Raw genomic sequence first — 18,370 nt, 5'->3', positions numbered from 1 at the left:
GTATATGGTGTGTTAACTGTGCTGCTGTTGATGTTCATCATACACTGCTTTACTGTTAACTGAACTAGAGTTCAACTTGGACAAAAGTCGGGTTGTGCTTTTTCTTGTAATTGTTTGAGATCCGTGGGTGGAATGTTTGCTCAGTGGTATGAGCAGTGAGAGGACAAGAACTCTGTTTTGCTGACATCCCTTATCTTACTTTTAATCCTGTTCCCATGTGAAACTAAACCTCATCTTCCCCCACTGCACCCCTGGAATTCCCAAACGCTGTGAACAGCCCTGGTTTAGTACCTCAGGACTCCCATCAGATCAGTCATACCAGTCTGGGCCCCCAAGGGAATCCCTCATCAGCTGGAATTCGGGCTTTTCTTGTGGTTATGGTTTGTGGGGAAAGACAGGTTGGGGAGGGCAACATAGCAATGATTTTCCTTGAAAGCTGTTTTGAATTGGAGTAACCAACAGCTTATGAAATACCTCTGAACAAAAATGCTTGTCGAGAATGTAAAATATAGTGCTGGTTTGAGTTCTGGAGGGTTCCAGAGGATTTTTAAGTCAAAGGATCTAAAAATTGAGTGTTGTAGAGTCAATTCTACGCTATTATTCATAGCGATAATTGGGAGAGGGGAAGGATAACCTAGATAAAGGGGGAAAATGGTACTATAAATGATGTAAATTAGATTACAGGCATACATTTGGAATATGCACCTTTTTAAAAATCGTGGATAGCTTTCTGTGGGAGAACAAGGTCAGCCTTACAGCATCAACAGATAGTAGGTACAGGGTCTCATAGAAGCAGAACTGTTCTTTGTGGAAGCCAGGGGTGTTTCAGTAAAAAAAATTCCTGACCCTGCTTAACCCACAATTTACATAATCTTCTCACGGATGATAGAGCGTTAATTGTATTCCAGTTTCTGTACGTGCAACCGAAGTTTTAGGCAAAAGCTTCCTAGAAGTATAAGGTGAAAGGCACAAATTATGAGAATGGATGCTCTCTGAGTAGTTTTTAATCTTAGGACATTCCTTCCTTATGCACGCATGAAATTTAATATGGAGATTGCAAAATGAGATGGTTTTGTCCTTATTATAATGAAGTATCATTAAAGCGGGGTCTTGTATAAACCAGTCCAAGAGCTCTGTGGAATAGCAGAAACTAGCTAAGCTGTTTACAGTTTTGGAGTAATGCTTACATAATAAGATAAAAAAGACTGTATTTGTAGTGATTATTTTAAATACAAGTAAGAAATCTATCTGGAATGCCAAAAACGCTGTCAGCAAACTGTTAATGAGTGCTGATGGCTTTTTGTGTAGAGGGAGATATCTGTGTTTATCCGACTACAAGATCAGAGATGTGTTATGATAGTTGATTTTACTCAGTAATCCACTCTGTCTGTTTGTTTGTTTGCTTTTTAAAGTTTGTAAAATATTTGTGGCTACTTGTTGAGTACTTGTTGCTGTAAATATGAAATACATAATGCTGTCTGTGGCACAGATGCTTATTAAAAAGACAATTTAGTAATGCTGAAAGTGTTGGAAAAATCAGTCATTGAGTGGAATGAGTAATCTTAAGTGTTTAAGGCTGGCTTTTAAAATTTCGAAATAAAGCTCAGCTGACAAAAATAATGAGTAAACAAATGTGTGTGTGTTAAGACTGTGAAATTTTGGATTAAAACTTTTTTGCCCATGTGATCTTTGTCTTAAACTGTTATCATGCATTTGACTATTTGCTTAAACTTCGGAAAGACCTTTAGGGGACTGAAACTGGAAAAAATCAATCCAGACCTGAGTGTTACAAAGCAGAGGTGCTGTCTGTGTGGTCTAAGGGGGCACGGTCGTAGTACAGAGTGATGTGGTGCTTTCTGAGCTACCAGTTTTAACTGCATATTGAGATTGAATGTAAGACATACATAGAACATGCTGAGTTGCTTCAGCACTTCTGAGCAGCAGCAGAATCACAAACTGCCGTGCTGGGAGTCCGGTCAGTTTGACTGCAGGTGGGCATTTCAGATTGTTGCGATGCAGGCTGCCCTGGCACAGCTGGAAAGGGAGGAAGGGAGCAGCTGGAAGTGAGCTATGACTGCTATCAGAGTAATTTATTTCATCTGCAGTGTCCTGCTGAGTGTTTCTGGGATGGTGCTGCAACCTGGTTTGGTTGCCTGAAGGTTTAGCATTCTTAACTCACAGCGTAACAATGAATTTCGCCTGAAGCTCATCCTTCCTGCTGAACTGCCCCTGTAAAGAGCTCAAAGACCAAGACTCTCATATGCTCTTAACCAAAATGCTCCTGAGAAACCTGCAGGTGGAACACCAAATAATACTAAAATGTTTGAGAGTATACTGGGGGGAAGTATTCAATCTCTAAACTTTAATACTGGACAAACCATTTGGATACATTCTGTATTAGAAGGAACATTAGGAGGTAGATTCAGAAATCGGTTAAATCAAATGTGTGACTAGAAGATACAAACTTTCTGAGAGAGGAAAAATGAAAGACTTCTGGCAAAAGAAACTGACAAGTATGAATGTTTTGTATCTTTGTCTTTTTATGCATAGGGTCAATAAGCCTGAGCACAGTACATTACAATCCTTCTATATAGTATTCTAATAAATGTACATTTATGACAGATATTGAAATGAATTTTTTGTGAAGATTTCTGGGAGATTCCTTTTTTTTTCTCCAGAGAATAATAGAACAAAATCTTTAATCCCAAATGCTTATCTTCCAATATTTGGGAGAGACTGAGTAAATGGAAGAATTGACAAGCTCTGAAGGTAGGAATTACTGTCTGCAGCCTTCCAGCCTGCAGAGGTATTTTACTCACTGCAAGAATATATGGTGCATGTTGTCAAAGGTTGGGCATAAACCAGAGAGAGAAGCAGAACTGGTGTTTTACTGCCAGTGGCATCTATAGATGGAGGAGAAAATTGACTGGGGAGTTTGGAAAAGTTATTTGAAAGATTGATGCTCGGAGTTTGAGGAGAGGAGCAGCTCCATTTGTAGGTCAGTACTTAAAGCCGTAAGAAGATCAGGGTGATGCAAATAATGTGTACTTCTAACACTGCTTTTGTAAAGATAAGGGGGTTTAACCCTCCAATTCTCCAGCAAACTTTAATGGTGTTAACTATAGATACTGTATTCATTATATTGCGATGAAATCTCTTTCCTTTAAAGCTCACAGTTGGAGCTTCCTCGTGGCTTATTTTTTCAAAACATCTCGTTTGGGAGAAGGGGGATAAACTTCATAAAAAAAAAAAAAAAATATGGGCAGGCTCATCTGCTGCTCCCACACTGCGGTGGCCTGCAAACGTGCATAGGTGACATCCTAGCAACTGGGTAGCTGTAAATTCTGAATAGCGGTCCCTAGCTTCTCCGGGTTTAAACCAGGTCTTTCTGAGGAAACTGGTGTGAGTATGAATGGTAATGCTCCTAATAAGTGGACAAAAAACAGGAAGGAAGGGGTTTGCCCTTCAGTAGCTCCTGAAGGCAGAAGCTCCAGTCAGTTATTGTTAAGAAGCAATATTAAAGTAATCATGTGAAGAAATCTTCTGAGAGAAAAGTACAGCGCAAAGACACAAGGGTTAATAATGAAGGTAAAGCCTATTCGTCTTTTTTTTCAGATTTCATCTTATATAGGGACCTCATTTTCTTTACAAATCGAAGAAATAGAGGAGGAAAAATAATTTTCTGATAAGCATTTTAAGAAATTAATTTAGGTGGGCTTTTTGGGTTTGGTGTTATTTTTTTCCAGTTTTGGAAGTTTGAAGTACAGTGTTGCGATTGAAAACCTGATAAAGACCTTAAGAAGTGAGGTGTTCAGCTGGTGTCCACCCAGCACAATGCTCCCTCATCTCCAGCTTTTGTAAGCCCCTGTTGCTTCACCAATGCTGGTCTGTACTGGCTGCTGCTAGTACTGAAGATGGCTTTTCATCAGGCCAGTTGTGGAGCACCGAGTTGCTGGCTTATGCTCTTGAATATGTGTCCATGAAATAAACTTCACCTCTAAGACCATGAGAAGAGCGTATAAATGCTGCCTCTCTAGTTTTAGGCAGTGACTGAGATGCTTGAGCCAAGCTGAATGTCTCCGTATCGCTTTGTTCTGGAGATGAAGGGACAAACCAGCCTGCTGAGGTGAACACCAGAGTTGGCTTTACCCAGCCTTGCTGCTGCTGAGTTACTGGGGTTAAATCCAGCCTTCGTAACACCTACTCAGCCAGCAATTGCAGTTATTAAGAGCAGCATGAGATGTCATTAGGACATAGTTGGGAGCATCCCTGCCATTCCAGGGAGGTGGGTGGGGATTCATGCCAAAGTGATCAAAGATGCTTTTATCTCGTTACAAAGTGTGGCAAAACCACACAGATGACCTGCCTTATATAAATGATATATTTTATTTAAGTTTCCCAGTTCAGTTGTTGATTCTCCTGCTGTGAGATGTTTACTGTTGCTTCCTACAGAGTATTGCAAACTGTGTAAATCGAGTAGTCAGGTTTTACAGAATGAGTTTAATTTGTGCCCTGAAGGGAGGACCATCCACTGGCTGGACTGCTTGTGAGTGGAGTCGTTAATAGTTCATCGGTAACCATTAAGCAGCTTGAAAATATTTGTCCTTTGAGAGTAACCTGAGCTCTGCTGTAAGGAAAACAAAGGCAGGGGGGAGAAGCATGGAGTAGCAGCAGGGTAAAAATGTCATTTAAATTGAATGTTGCCATTAGAAAGGGTAATTTGTCATCAGAAAATGTAATAAAAGTGTAGCTTTGCTACTATTGAAAACAGATCACAAAGAAATTTATTTTGATTCATGAAAATTGACTTGTTATAAAGCAATAGTATTTTTGGCTGCCATTTGTTTAAATAAACAAAGTCTTTAGTAAGGCTTTAAAAAAGAATTTTGATTTAACACTAAATCACATGTGACGTTTTTGCTGACTCACACCAAATGCAGCCATTGATGGTCCTATGCAAAGTACTGCATAATTAATACCATGTTGACAGCCCTGGTGATGTAAATCAGAAACCGAGCAGTAACTTGGCAGATCTTTCTACAGCCACTCCAGTGCTGTTCTTCAGGGACTTTCTCCCACATGAGTCATTCTGAGTCCCCTTAATCTTCAAGTCCTTTGCTGAGATTACCGAAATGGCGAACATGCTCTGAAACGAAATACGACACTGCAGAATTTGGAGCAATAGTGAGTTTTGGTTGTTGGTAATCTGAGGTAGTGTGTATAGTAATTCCAGGCTCGAGTTAAAGTGCTCCATTGCCTGTTCTTGGGAAGGAATGTGGCTGAGATAACTGGTTAATTACAACTTTAAAAAAGATGACTTGTTGAGAAATAGAGAAGGATCTAAAATGTTCTGCCCAATAAGGGGACATTTTCCTCTAGTTTCAGACAAGCTGAAGAAAGCTCCATGCGAAATAAAACATTTTTCTGGTTTGCTGTTTCAAATACTGAATTTATTTCACTTATGTTACTCTATCTTGTTGTTTAAGCAGAAGATACCCAGTGCTGAGAGAAAGTATTAACGGTTCAATGCCTTGCGCTTTAAAGAAAGAGGCTATAGTCTAAGATAGTGGAAGAAATGTGTAGTTTTATATGTAGTCAGTTTGACTTAAGGCTTCAGTTAGGGGAGTTTTGCTGGTGTTTAATAAACCTGTTACCCAAGAATACCTTTTCTTGAAGTCAACAGGAATAACTTGCCCTGATTGAATTTGGTGAGTTCTACATCTCGACATTTTCATTATACAACATATTGTAGACGCTGTGTGAAGGTCCTTCTGGTCTAATTGCCTTCCATCCCCTCTACCTCCCCAATATTTGGAAATTAGTAACTGTGGGAGAACTTGCTTAGGCAGGTTCAGTTTACAGACTTCTCTGAGATTTTGCTTTGGGCTGTGAAATGTCATGTTGGATTTAAGTAACGCATCAAGTAAACCAATGATTATGATTGCAAAGTTGAATATAAAATATTTGAAGATCAGGGTAGAGGAAGGTGGCAAAAATTCTGCATGCTACTTACATGGATATTAGTTGGTGATTAAACCAGATTATTTCTGAGGATATGTATTCTGGCTGGCCCAGAATTTCAAAAGGTGGACTAATTATGCTAATTATTGCAGCTTACAAAAACATATGCATAGAAAGTTAGCCCATTTCTCAAGTTGTGAATATATAAATATTAAGATAAAAATTGCAAGATGATAGCATTATGGAAATAGAGAAATCCTTAAATAACTTGCACAGTGAGCATAAATCCTTTCTGCATTTGTTTGCATTTATAGAATCATGGAATGGTTTGGGTTTGGAAGGGACCTTAAATATCAGTTCCAGCTCCTCTGCCACGGGCAGGGACACCTTCCACTAGACCAGGTTGCTCAAAGCCCTGTCCAGCCTGGCCTTGGACGCTGCCAGAGATAGGGCAGCCACAGCTTCTCTGGGCAGCCTGTTCTAGTGCCTCACCACTCTCATAGCAAAGAACTTCTTCCTAGTATCTCATCTAAATATCCCCTATTAGCTTAAAGCCATTCCCCCTTGTCCTGTCACTGCATGTCCTTGTAAAAAGTCCCTCCCCAGCTTTCTTGTAGCCCTCCTTTAGGTACTGGAAACTGCTCTGAGGTCTCCCCGGAGCCTTCTCTTCTCCAGGCTAAACAACCCCAACTCTCTCAGCCTGTCTTCATAGGAGAGGTGCTCCAACCCTCGAAGCATCTTTGTGACCCTCCTCTAGACTCGCATGAGCAGGTCCACGTGCTCCTTATTTTCGGGGGCCCAGAGCTGCATGCAGTACTGCAGGTGGGGTCTCATGAGAGCTGAGTAGAGGGGAAGGTCATCTCCCTCGACCTGCTGCTTCCACTTCTTTTAATGCAGCCCAGTATGTGATTGGCTTTCTGGGCTGCAAGCACGCATTGCTGGATCATGCTGAGCTTCTTGTCAACCAACACCGCAAGTCCTCCTCAGGGCTGCTCTCAGTCCGGTCTCTGCCAGTTTATACTTGTGGTTAGGATTGTCCTGACCCAGGCGCAGGACCTTATGGTTGGCCTTGTTGAACTTCATGAGGTTCTCACAGGCCCACCTTTCAAATGGTTTAAAAATACCTAGAAATATTTAAAAATAGTTCTTTTCAACACTGTAACTTCTACCCTGATGTAACCTGACCTACTAATTTATTAATGTATTTTTATTACATTTAGACATCTCGGGTATTATTGTTAAGCTTTTCTTTCAGTTTATTACCTTTGTAGTAAGTCCTTTATAGACTTCATAGCATAAAAAATGTGTGTTGTGTAGAAACTGACCGGTGCTATTTACCTGCCTTGTCTTTAAAAGCAACTGTTTAATTTTTTAGATCATCACTGTAAAAATGATGTTTACTTGGGGCCAGAGCTAATTTTTTGTCATAAATTATATATGAGCATATGCGGTGGCTTTTTTTAACCTACAAGTTTTATGAACTTTTGTAAATGTGTTATCTAAGTACTGTTTGTTAAACATGCCTGGCCCAGACTGTTTCCTGGTGGTTGTTAAAAGCCCTTGCTAATGGAATGCTATATCCTAATTCAATATGCTTTGCTACCTGCTTCCAAACTGGTGAATTGCCTAGATATCAACCAGTAGTAAATTCATAAGCAATTTGCTGTACTTTGTTCTGAAAATTTTCCAGTGCATTAATTATTGCAATTGTACTGCTTTTATTCCCACTTCTGTTGAACTTTGGTGAGTAAAGAAAGCCTAAAAGAGACAGCGATAAAACGCCAGTTTAACATTGTGTTGTGCAAGTCAATGTTGACCTTTTCCAAAAGAAAAGGACTGTGCAGGTCCTTTAAGGATATTGTGTGCTTCTTGTGAGGTGTACATTTGCCTTTAAGCAAAACAGCCATCAAAAAATAGGAAAGAGAAAACCCAAGTTTCACATATTTTCAGAAGCTTAATTTTGGGATTCTCTTACTTTTGGAATTACAATATGAAGTATACCGAGAAGGAGGTAGAAGCTATAATAAATCTACCTGCTAAGTACTAAATGCTTTTATATTTTCAGAAAAAAGCCAAAGGCCAGCTCCTGTTTGAACAGATCATGTACCATCTGGACCTTATAGAAAGTGACTATTTTGGATTAAGGTTCATGGATTCCGCACAAGTGGCGGTAAGTGGCAGTGCTTTATTTATTTATTTATTTCAAACAACAGTATAAAGCTGAAATCTTAATATTTACAAAAACGGCATAAGAAAGCTGCCTTTTTTTATTTAAGTTTTTGTGCAGAAGCTCTGTGGTGTGTTAATTTGTGACCCCAAGTTTAATTCCACCTCAAGCACTACAACACATTACAGCACTGTTGTGAGGCTTCCTTTCTTGTCTTTCACTTGTTAGTGTCACACCTCCTGTTGTCATTAGTCAGGCTGGCTCAAAGCATGATGCGGTGTGTAGAAATTTTTGGTGCCCCTGATGCAGAAAGGAAGGGGCAAAGCTAGAGTGTGTGCTTAGCCTTTCATTGTTCTACAGAGTGGAGGAAGTTTTCCTTTGCCAATGCCATCAACTTTCTCCTCAGCAAAAGTAGCCTTGTTAATGTCTGCTTGGGAGATAATCTAGGCAAGAAAGATATACCTTTGGTTTGCTCAAATCAGTTGTGACTCAGACCTGCAACTAGAAATGTTTGAGAGCATATAGGTGTGTTTGTATGTACCAGACAGTTTGAATAGAGCATTCTTGCAAGCCTGAGTTTGTTTTTGAAGTTTGTTGTGTGTTTGTGAAAATGTGACTGCTTTTGAAAACAGAAGCAGAGCCTTATTTGTCAAAAGCAACCACAGCTCTTTCCACTTGTGGGCTGTGCAATTCTATATAGATACTTCTTATTGCCAAGTACTTAGTCCTGCCTACAAGGACAGCTACAATTTAAGCAAGGTGTTAGACAAAGAGTGCATTTTTGTCTCTGTCCTGCATTCCGGTAACTCAAACAAGTATTCACTTATCCCAACATCCCCAAGTATAATGAGATCCGAGTTTTCATACTGTGTATGTCAATCAGTTATTTGCTAGAGGTATGACCTTATTACATATGTTAGATGTAAGATGATCATCTTATATGTTAGATGGATGATGGATGTTTCAAGTCCACTTGAAACAGATTTTTTCCATGGTTAGAATGGCAGAGTGGAAGCACAGACAGTTGCTCCTGAGATAAATACCTGAACTGTTTGATGTCAGCATACAAAATACAGGCAGTGACGTCTATTCCTTTACTTCTGTGAGGATTGATGTCCAGAACAATTTGAAGGTGACATCTTAATTGTTACTCCTTTGTGTAATGGCAAAAAACCTCCCCAAGCTTGAATCTTTGAAAGAAGCTGATAGCTTTGAATAGAGTTTTATCCACCCCAAATCAGACTTTTATAATCTGATAGCTTCTTTTCAGAATTACTGTGATTGAGTTTTTATGCTTAGCTTGTAATTGTAGAGAGCATTCTCTTTGGAGAAAATAATTTGGCTTCAGCATCTGAAGCGAAATTTATGGCTAGTGGGATTAGCTGCTGCTCGGCTGTAGTTCCCAATAGTTAAAGTGGTCTTAAATCTCTTGCAGAACAGCAACATTTAACACTAAGGAGAAAAAGACCATTGCACTAACAGGCGGATGTCATTCAGAACCATGAATACCTCCTGCCAACAGAAATTAGAAAACAGCCCATTGCATACCATTTTATATCTATAAAAATCATGTTAACTGTGTTAAGCATGTGCAGTTTAGGATGTTGATTATTGATAGCGAATTACTCCATTGCATGTATCTTTTTGCTTCAGGAAAAAGATAATCTGTATTGTTTAAGTTGGGTATTCTAACTTAATTTCTGCCTTGTGGCTTCTGAAGTATTTCCATGTGCCTGGAAGATCCCATAAGAGTTCACAACGTTAGTTATAACTGGTGAGACTGTATGGTAGACTTTTTTCTCTTACTATTCTGTTAGCAAATAACATCATTCCATCTTGAATTGGGGAAATAAGAGTTAATCTTTTCTGACTCGGCAATGGCTCATGGCTTGCTTTTGTCCAGCAAATTTTTACTTCCAGTCCAGACAGCACTTGATTGAGTATTTGATACTGCACTATCTACCAGGTACAGGAGATTTCAAACTTAGTTTACTTCCTTTTCTTAACTATGTGTGACTGAAAAAAGGAAGAGTAGAGATAACAATCTGTTTAAACTGGACTTTAATGATATATTCTGTATAATGAAGCAGAAGAGGTAGTGTTTTGCCACGAAGGCTGAACGCCACAGCCAGAGATAATTGCTTTAAGAAGTGAATGAGTGTTGTGATGTCAGCCATCCTTGCAAAGAGGAGCTGGCACATTCTAGCAGAAACCCAATCTGCAGCTGGAAACAAAGAGACACTAATCAAGTGACTTGTCAAAGATTATTCAAGAGACCTGTTAAATAAACAGTGTAGGAATTTAGCCCCTTACTGTGGACAGGATTGTCCGCTGGCTCTGAAGGAGATAATCTTTCTGCTACCCAATTTAAATCTAAATATGTTGCTTTACTAGGTAGTTGCACCTGATGATACACACTGGTAAACTAGCAACATGTAGTTAAACAAAAATTTGAGAAATTCCTCTCTTGTTTTAACTCCAAATGGGTTTTCAATATATTAATTTTGAACAGCTGAAGGAGGCCTTTGTTTCCTTCTCTTGAGCTGCCGAAGTGATTAGTAGTTAGGTGTTTGAGTTTATGAGGTATGGGGAGTGGGGGAACCCAAATATAACACAAACTCTTCCTGACATTTTGAATTTCAAGATTCAAATACTAGCTTCTTTAAAGAAGTTCTTGAAACAATTGGTGAATTGAAAGATTTGTTATTTTCGTGTATTTTCTGTGTTCATTGCTAGTATGATGGTTAGGAATAGATCCCCACCCCCCAGCACCTCCCATAAGCAGGAGGCAGGAGATGGCAGAAGGAGTTACTTGCAAGACTGTGCACTATATATCAGACTTGCTCTAGCAGCCAAGGGAACAGCCTGTTGTTGATTGGAGTAACTTCATTTCAGGCTGACAGTGAACAGTGCAGCATGTCCAGTGACACAAAAGGTGAAGATTGTTGTTAACTTGTTGGGCTATTTGGTTTTTTCTTCAGCAGTGCTGGAGAGAGATTTCTGGTAAGGAGGTGCTGAGCATTTAACAGGTGGTGAATTTCTAATTCTAATTGCAAGAATCAAATACTTGCTCTTCCTAATGAAATTGTACAACACATTAGTTTGTTACTAATGTGGCAGTTTTATCTAACATAGTGCTTAATGCTGAAAATTGTTTGTATAGCATTGCACTAAGAATGTACCCATTCATTCTGTAAAGTATGGGAGCAGTTTTAGCCTCACTGTCTTACAAAAAAGAACAAACAGTATACCTTCGTGAAGTGTTGCTGGGTTTTGGGAGGAGGAGAGTGTTGTGGTTTGGGGTTTTTTGGTGGTTGTTTTGTTTGTTTGTTTTTAATTTCTAAGACAGCAAACTTTTAGTAAGGACTTACAGTACTCTCTGCAGTTTGTTGTTTGTATTGCTTTTTGTTTAGCAAACTTTATCTCTGGATTTTAGCAGTAGACTGTGCTGAGCAAACTCTCATCAAAATGTAAGCTTTTTGCCAGGTCCACTTGAATTCCATGTTAATCACTTGGAATAAATCTTAAGTTTCCTGACGTCTGTGTGTGTCCATGCATGTGTTGGTTTGGTGGTGGTTTTTTTGTTTGGTTTGGGGTTTTTTTGTTGTTTCCCCTGTCCCACACATACACACATACACACACCCCCATTTAAAAGCAGTTCTGCTTCCCTTCTTCCACACGCACCCTTACCATTCAGACAGTGCTCCTGTAGGCAGCAGTGGTAAGAGCTGAGGAGAGTAAATGCTATCAGTGCCTGTCGCGGGCCTCTCAGTTGCCTTCCCATGGAATGTGGAGGAGATGAGAGAAAACAGGAGGGAGATGAAAGAGGCGTGCACAGCCAGTCCTGGAGTCTAGAAATGGCTTTCTTTGCCATTGCTGTATATAAATCACCTGCAAGCCTGCAAGTGGCTAGTTTTGTAGATTTTTATAGTGGAGGAAGGAGTAAGTAAATAGTGTCTTACAGCAAGTGAGTTTATGGAATAGGAAGAGAGATTATTATCATTTTCCTAAAGAAACAACAACAAAAAATGCTCAACTCCTATTCTCTGGTAGTATAAGCAAAGTTGATATAAATATTTATGCTTCATTCTGCCTTAAGCTTCCTGCTTTGTTTTAAATATATATTAGGTATGTTTCAACTTGCTTTCTGCAGCTACTTTGTTTTAATAGGTAATGAGAGCATTTTCAGCTGGGTGCACAGCAGCAGTAGATTCAGTTCAATTCAGTTGTTCTGGTCACTGTTCTGATTCAGTAGGTTCAGTTGTTCTGATCTGCAGCTAATATATCAATCACTGCATATCCTGGGTGTATTACAGGCTGACTTCATACACTTGCTGCAGGAGGCAGGGCTGCTCTGAAGACAGGAATGTTTGCACTTGGCATTGCAACCTGAAAATACCGGTTCTTTCTCATAACCCTCTTGCTTTTCTGTCCTCCATGGGGCCCACTGTGAATTTCATGGCACATAGTTTAACCAAAGAAGTGCTGCTAAAAAATAATTCACCTGTATTAGTTCCAAAATGACGTTTGGGATTGATCAAATGAGGTTGTGTTACCTGGGCATTGTGAACCATGCAGCACATGGTAGATAGCTTGCTCTGGGTGTTGAGTCAATGCAGTTTATGTTGAATAGGGTGCTATGTTTACTCTTTAACTGAGTCACCCCCTTTGGAGGAGGGAGCTGTTCACTATGCACAGCACTTAGCTAGCGGTAGAGACCTACTTCTGTGTGTGAGCTTTCCAGCTTTATTTTTCATTTCTCGTATAAACTCTTCAGCAGTGGGAGTATATGCAATTGTTTTGTGGAGCGTATATGCATAGCTGTTTCTCTCCACCTGCCATCAATAGCTTAATTTTCACATGCTGTTGTATGCAGTATAAGTGAAACTATTATTTTGGCTTCACGTCTAGTATATAGCTTATAATTAGCATTATTAGGTGAGGCAGTAACTTCTGTCCTTCCATGTAAGAGTTAAAATGTTACCTGTAAATAAATTCTGGAGAATTAAGTAGAGCTGACCCTTATGTTGGGACATAGACAGCTTTGCTGTTACTACACTAAAGTCATCTAAAGAAAATGCCTGCAAGCCAGCAATATTTATTTTGACTCTCCCCTTCCACCCCAAGTAAACATTACAAGCAACTGGTTGCCAATCTCCAGCTATGATTTATTCCTCTCTGGCACACTGTCACTGGCTGACCTACTAACGTGTGAATTAAGTATTTGTTTAGACAGGATGAAAATTTTAGTAATTAGAGGGGTTTGTAATAACTTTTTTTTTAAGTACATGATGCTTTCTTGGATATTGGCTTTAAACAGGATGTTTCTCTTGTTCAAAACTGACATTTGCATTACAAACTGTGAGTGAAAGGATCTTTGATGCACACTGAGAGAGCTGTGAAGGATTTTTATTAGATTGTTTTAATGAGCTACTTGTTATTCCAAGATGGTCTTCACTAACACATAATTGTTTTTTTTTCCTTTCTGTTTTTTTAATGTGAGATTTCTTTATTGATAATTCAATGAAAGTAATTTATTTTTCAGCATTGGTTGGACAACACAAAAAGCATTAAAAAGCAAGTAAAAAGTAAGTGTTCTTTCCATTTTCTCCTGGGATCTCATATTGAATATACAGGAGGGACAGAGTGTTGAAATGGGTGCTGAAGAGCAGTGTTCTGTAAGGGGTGACAAGACCCAGGAACGAAAACCCAGCATGGTGCTGCTGATTGTTTAATGACCTCTTCCCTCTATAGCTCGTATTACATTAGTCTCATGTCCTTAATTAAACATGGCATAGGCTTATTAATTGTAGGGGTCAAGGCAGCTGAAGATATTTTAGTGTTATCGATTGTTACCCTGACTATAGGAAAACTTGTCTTCGAGCCTCCATCCTTTGGGGCAGTCCTGAATGTCTGAATCTGTGTTTGGTCCACTAAGTCCTTACCTGCTGCACAAGGGTTTAGTGTGGCCTGGTTTCAGTGGTGCATGCTTGGGTAAGCTGTGATATTGGCTGGTTTTTGTTTAGCAGCTTCCTTGCTCTGCGCTGCGGGAAGTCTTCAGGGATTTGTGGTGCTGTGTTAATACAACAGAGGTTTTGGAAGCACCGAGAGAGAGAAAATTCCTCCTGTCCAATGCAAGAATCAGCAGAGCGCTGCACATTTGTAAAGAACTGTTAATCCATTCTTTTGTAATTAACTCTTTGGTTTCCAGAAAAGGTGATTCTTCCACAGAAGGGTCTGTTAAATATGTCTGAACTTCTGTGGAATAAAGGGGCCCAAGATGTTAGCAGTGGTTATTTCCCAGAGCCCTGGGAAGGTGTAAGAGAGACAAAGAGGGTGCCTGGGGGTTTCATCTTCAGACCAAATGACAGAGTCAAGATGCACAGCTTTCTTGGTGATGGATGGAGTCCTTAAATATAGGGATTAACATAGCCTTCGTGTGCTTTTGGCAGGAAAAATCAACTTAATGTTGGATTGACTTGTAAGATATCAAACTATTTTGTGTGAATATTTAAGTGTCCTTTCACCCTGATGTTTTTCGTGCATTTCCCTATCACAGGTGAATTCCTGCCTTAAGACCTTGTGGTAGGACAGAGCCAATTTCAGTCAAGTTTTGTGATGTGATTCTGTGTAGTAATAAAATAAGATGCCTCATCCAGTAACTGTTACCATTATCTTGAATGAATTCTACTTTGCAGTTGGCCCACCGTATTGTCTGCATTTTCGTGTGAAGTTTTACTCGTCAGAGCCCAACAATCTACGTGAAGAGCTAACAAGGTAAGAGGGATTTTGTGTGAGAGAGGGGTAGCCAAATAAGGCCAGGAAAATGTTTTTGTGGTATTTATCTGAACAGTTGTGTGATATTTTGGAGAATTCCTTAGAGCTGCTTGCTTACTTGGCTTTTTGTAAATGTTTCTGATGTAGTTCTCATGAAATAAATCAACTGTAATACAAAGAGACCTACATATTTACTATATTGATGCACCATTTTCCATTAGGCAATTCTGGCAACTAATCTAAGTAGCTTATACACAGTGGACAAAGCTTTTCACTGAAGAGAACAGACATGATTCCTCTTTCTTTATTCTTCTTAAGTTGCATTTAATTTCAACTGTGTGTAGTCTTCCTGTCTCTGTAGGCAGAAAAGTGTTGAATCGCAAGTTAGAGTTTATCTTTGGCAAAAGTTCAGTTAATGTTTCATTACTTCTGTGGTCTTTACAGAGCTTATGGAAAGGGAAAATAGCATTTTACTACCATGCTGAGATGTGAGTTGACGGTACTATATGTGTAGGACTTGAGTATCAGATGAGCAGCAGTTTCTCTTGATTAAAGTATTTCACAGATCCATTCATAATGCTACATTTCATGTTGCACTGAGATATACTTGGGGTGCTTTGGAAGAGAATACAACCTACCATCTGTCAGTAGTATAAATCTGTTGTATTTCTTTGGCAGTATTTCTTTGTGTTGTCACCACTGCTGATGATCTGTTTTGAGGAGAAAACAAAGTGCTTTCTTGATAGCTGTAGACGCTTCATACCCTCAGCTCTGTGTAAAAGCATTAAATGCATTTGTTTGTTGTTCAGGTTTATGTCTGTGTGGATCTTCGATCTGCACTTTAGCCAAATCCCTGGGAGTGCTACCAGGAAGATTATAGTGGCATTACTCCTTACAGCCATATGTACCCTGTGCAGCTTCGTACTTGCATGTGGTAGCATAAAGTTATAAGTGCTCTTCTTTAATGCTTTCCTGCCGATCAGGGAAGAATATTTTACCTTCTCACTCGTGTTCTTGAATAAACATTTAATTGTCTTCAAAAATAGTAACCATAGACAAAATTTAGATCTACATCTGTACCTGCCACTATGAAACATTTCATTTGTCTTGAGTTCTGCTAGTCAGACCTTGCTATACAGGTTTTAGCAGGGCAGATCTGAAACCTGAGGGCTTTTAAACCCTGTCTGTCTGCTTAGTTAATCCCCCACAACAGGAAAGCAGCAAGTCTTTCTTTTGTCTTGGGACCATTTTATGCCCTAAAGAAGCAGTGGGAAGGGGAGCTCTGTCATGGCTATGTGTGTCACTAGCCGGGGCTTTCCGAGGGTTCTACCTTCTCTTTGTGCAGCTGGGGCCACTTTTTAGTTTCCACAGGTGCAGTTTGCTAATGTTTTCTGCCAGCTTCCCATCAGATGCCACCAGTCAGAGGTCATGTAACACAGCCTCAGCATGGGAAGTATGCTTGAATTGTTTGCAAGTGTTATGTGGCTGATAAGCACAGACTGGACACACCCACTATACACTGGAGGCCTGTGCTCATTCTTTTGATATCTAGGGTCAGCACCAAACAGATTTATTCCTCACATAGGGGCCAGTGCACAAGACTTTGGATAATGTTAGGTTTGGCAAAGTATTTGTGGATTTCCAAGGAACCTGTAGGAAAATGGCCTTCATCTGTTCTGTGTCTATGTATGTGAGTACAAGTAGCCATAGGCACATGTTAGAACAGAAGCATAATCTTTGGTTTTGTGCGTAAGGCTTCTGTTCATCTGTAATAGAATTCAAACTGGATACCATTGTGGAGCCTGGTGTTTTAGTTGATGAGACAGCTACTTCTCTTGTTAAAGGAAAGCTGTGTACCGAAATGGCTCAAGAGGGCTACTCTGGGGGTGTTGGATCGGAAGGATTGGTGTTGCACACCAAAGGGATATTTGTATTCAGTATTTACCCAATTTCTAAGCAAGAAGAGTACTGAGTAAGCAAGACAGTGAAAGAAGGCTGGCTCTGAAGAGTAAACAAGTTGAAAAGGCTGTTTTGTTGTTTTGGTTTGGGGTTTTTTTTTTTACTTTGCAGTCAGCTTTCTGGGTTAGATTTTAACTAAGCAATCCATATTAGGAAGACCTTTTTTTGAGAGACTTTAAAATATTCATTCTCTTACAAGATCTGTATGTCTATGAATAATGAAGAAAATGTGGAAGATGTAAGTTGTTCTTTGCCCTAGTAGGATCAGGAGAGGGAAAAAGAAGACTTACTTAGGTATTCTGTTTCTTCTTCCACGCAACACTGTAGTTCAGCTTGTGACAACTTCTAGTTTTGGGTTTACTTCATTTGAAAAGTGTGCAAAGCATACAAACCCAACTGATAAAGCCTTAAAAGATCACGGTGCAGTTTCTTCAGTCTTGAAAGCCCATGTAAGGAGTAGAAAACATTCTTCTTTGTCAGGCTCTAACTTCCTTCTGTAGGCTGAGTCACACATTAGAAGTATTAATCAATGACTTTTATTTCTTATTTAATCCTACAGGTATTTATTTGTTCTGCAGCTGAAACTGGATATTCTTAGTGGAAAGTAAGTATTACCGATAAACAGCCTTTTAAACAATTACAGTGTGTTTAGCATAGGATTTATTAAACTTACATTTGGATAATTAATAAGTTTTGCTAAGTAATGTAATGTGGGGTTTTTTTCTCTAAGATATGACTTTTCTATGCATGACTAGCAGAAGAGGAATGCTTAAATAATGTAGTGCTTCTTTCTTGTTAATTTGCTGAAAATCTACTAATCCTTTTTTCATTTTCTTATCCCAAACTACTGCAGTTTCTCACTGTTGGATATATAAGTTGTCTGCTAAGTAGTGTCAGCTAAGCTTTTAACAATGCACTTGTCTTACAACAGATTGGAATGTCCTTTTGACACAGCCATGCAGCTGGCAGCTTATAACATGCAAGGTGAGTAGGTACAAGCGGGGAAGGATGAAGTTGCATGAACAGCATTGTGTGTAGACTCTTATTACTTCTTTTAGTCTGTCCTTGGTGTATCCAGAAAATAGGTTCTGCGCAGCTGTTGGCGATCCAGTGAGAAACACGGCTCTTTTTGATTATAATTTTGTTGTGAGCATGTATAGAAAATTAGTCAATTCCTCAGGAAATGGAACAAGGAGGTTCTGAACAGAAACAGCTTTGCTCTAAACTTGTTTTCTCAGGTGCTTGTGTGCAAACCTGTCCACTTCCACACAAGAGATGAGGTTTGCAGCCTTTGTGAATTGCTTTGATGTAGTAACATAGTTCACTATTTTTCATTGTGTAGTTTCTGCCACGTGTTTTATTTGTTGTACAAATTGGGTACAAAATTATTTTGGTTCTGCACTCCATTGAAAAATCCTGCATACAAAACCCACCAGCTTTTGACTTAACCTTATTTGTAGAAACATGTTAGTGCCCTATGTCTCAAGCTGGTACTTGAGCACTTAT

The 18,370-nt window shown here is 39.4% G+C and overlaps 1 protein-coding gene across 1 annotated transcript in view; it reads left to right on the top strand.

The window, feature by feature from the left end:
* The window catches only part of LOC115608518 (band 4.1-like protein 5), a 40,916-nt gene that overhangs the window by 4,475 nt on the left and 18,071 nt on the right, over positions 1–18,370 (top strand). Inside the window, exons 3-7 of the mRNA XM_030487433.1 lie at positions 8,027–8,131; positions 13,674–13,716; positions 14,827–14,905; positions 17,424–17,468; positions 17,796–17,848. Of these exons, the coding sequence (XP_030343293.1) occupies positions 8,027–8,131; positions 13,674–13,716; positions 14,827–14,905; positions 17,424–17,468; positions 17,796–17,848 (325 nt within the window). The remainder of the gene's footprint in view (positions 1–8,026; positions 8,132–13,673; positions 13,717–14,826; positions 14,906–17,423; positions 17,469–17,795; positions 17,849–18,370) is intronic.

This window comes from Strigops habroptila, chromosome 5, assembly GCF_004027225.2.
Source record: "Strigops habroptila isolate Jane chromosome 5, bStrHab1.2.pri, whole genome shotgun sequence".
NCBI lineage: Eukaryota > Metazoa > Chordata > Aves > Psittaciformes > Psittacidae > Strigops > Strigops habroptila.
The sequence above is the reverse complement of the archived record's forward strand: the minus strand, read 5'-3'. Positions and strand labels throughout refer to the sequence as shown.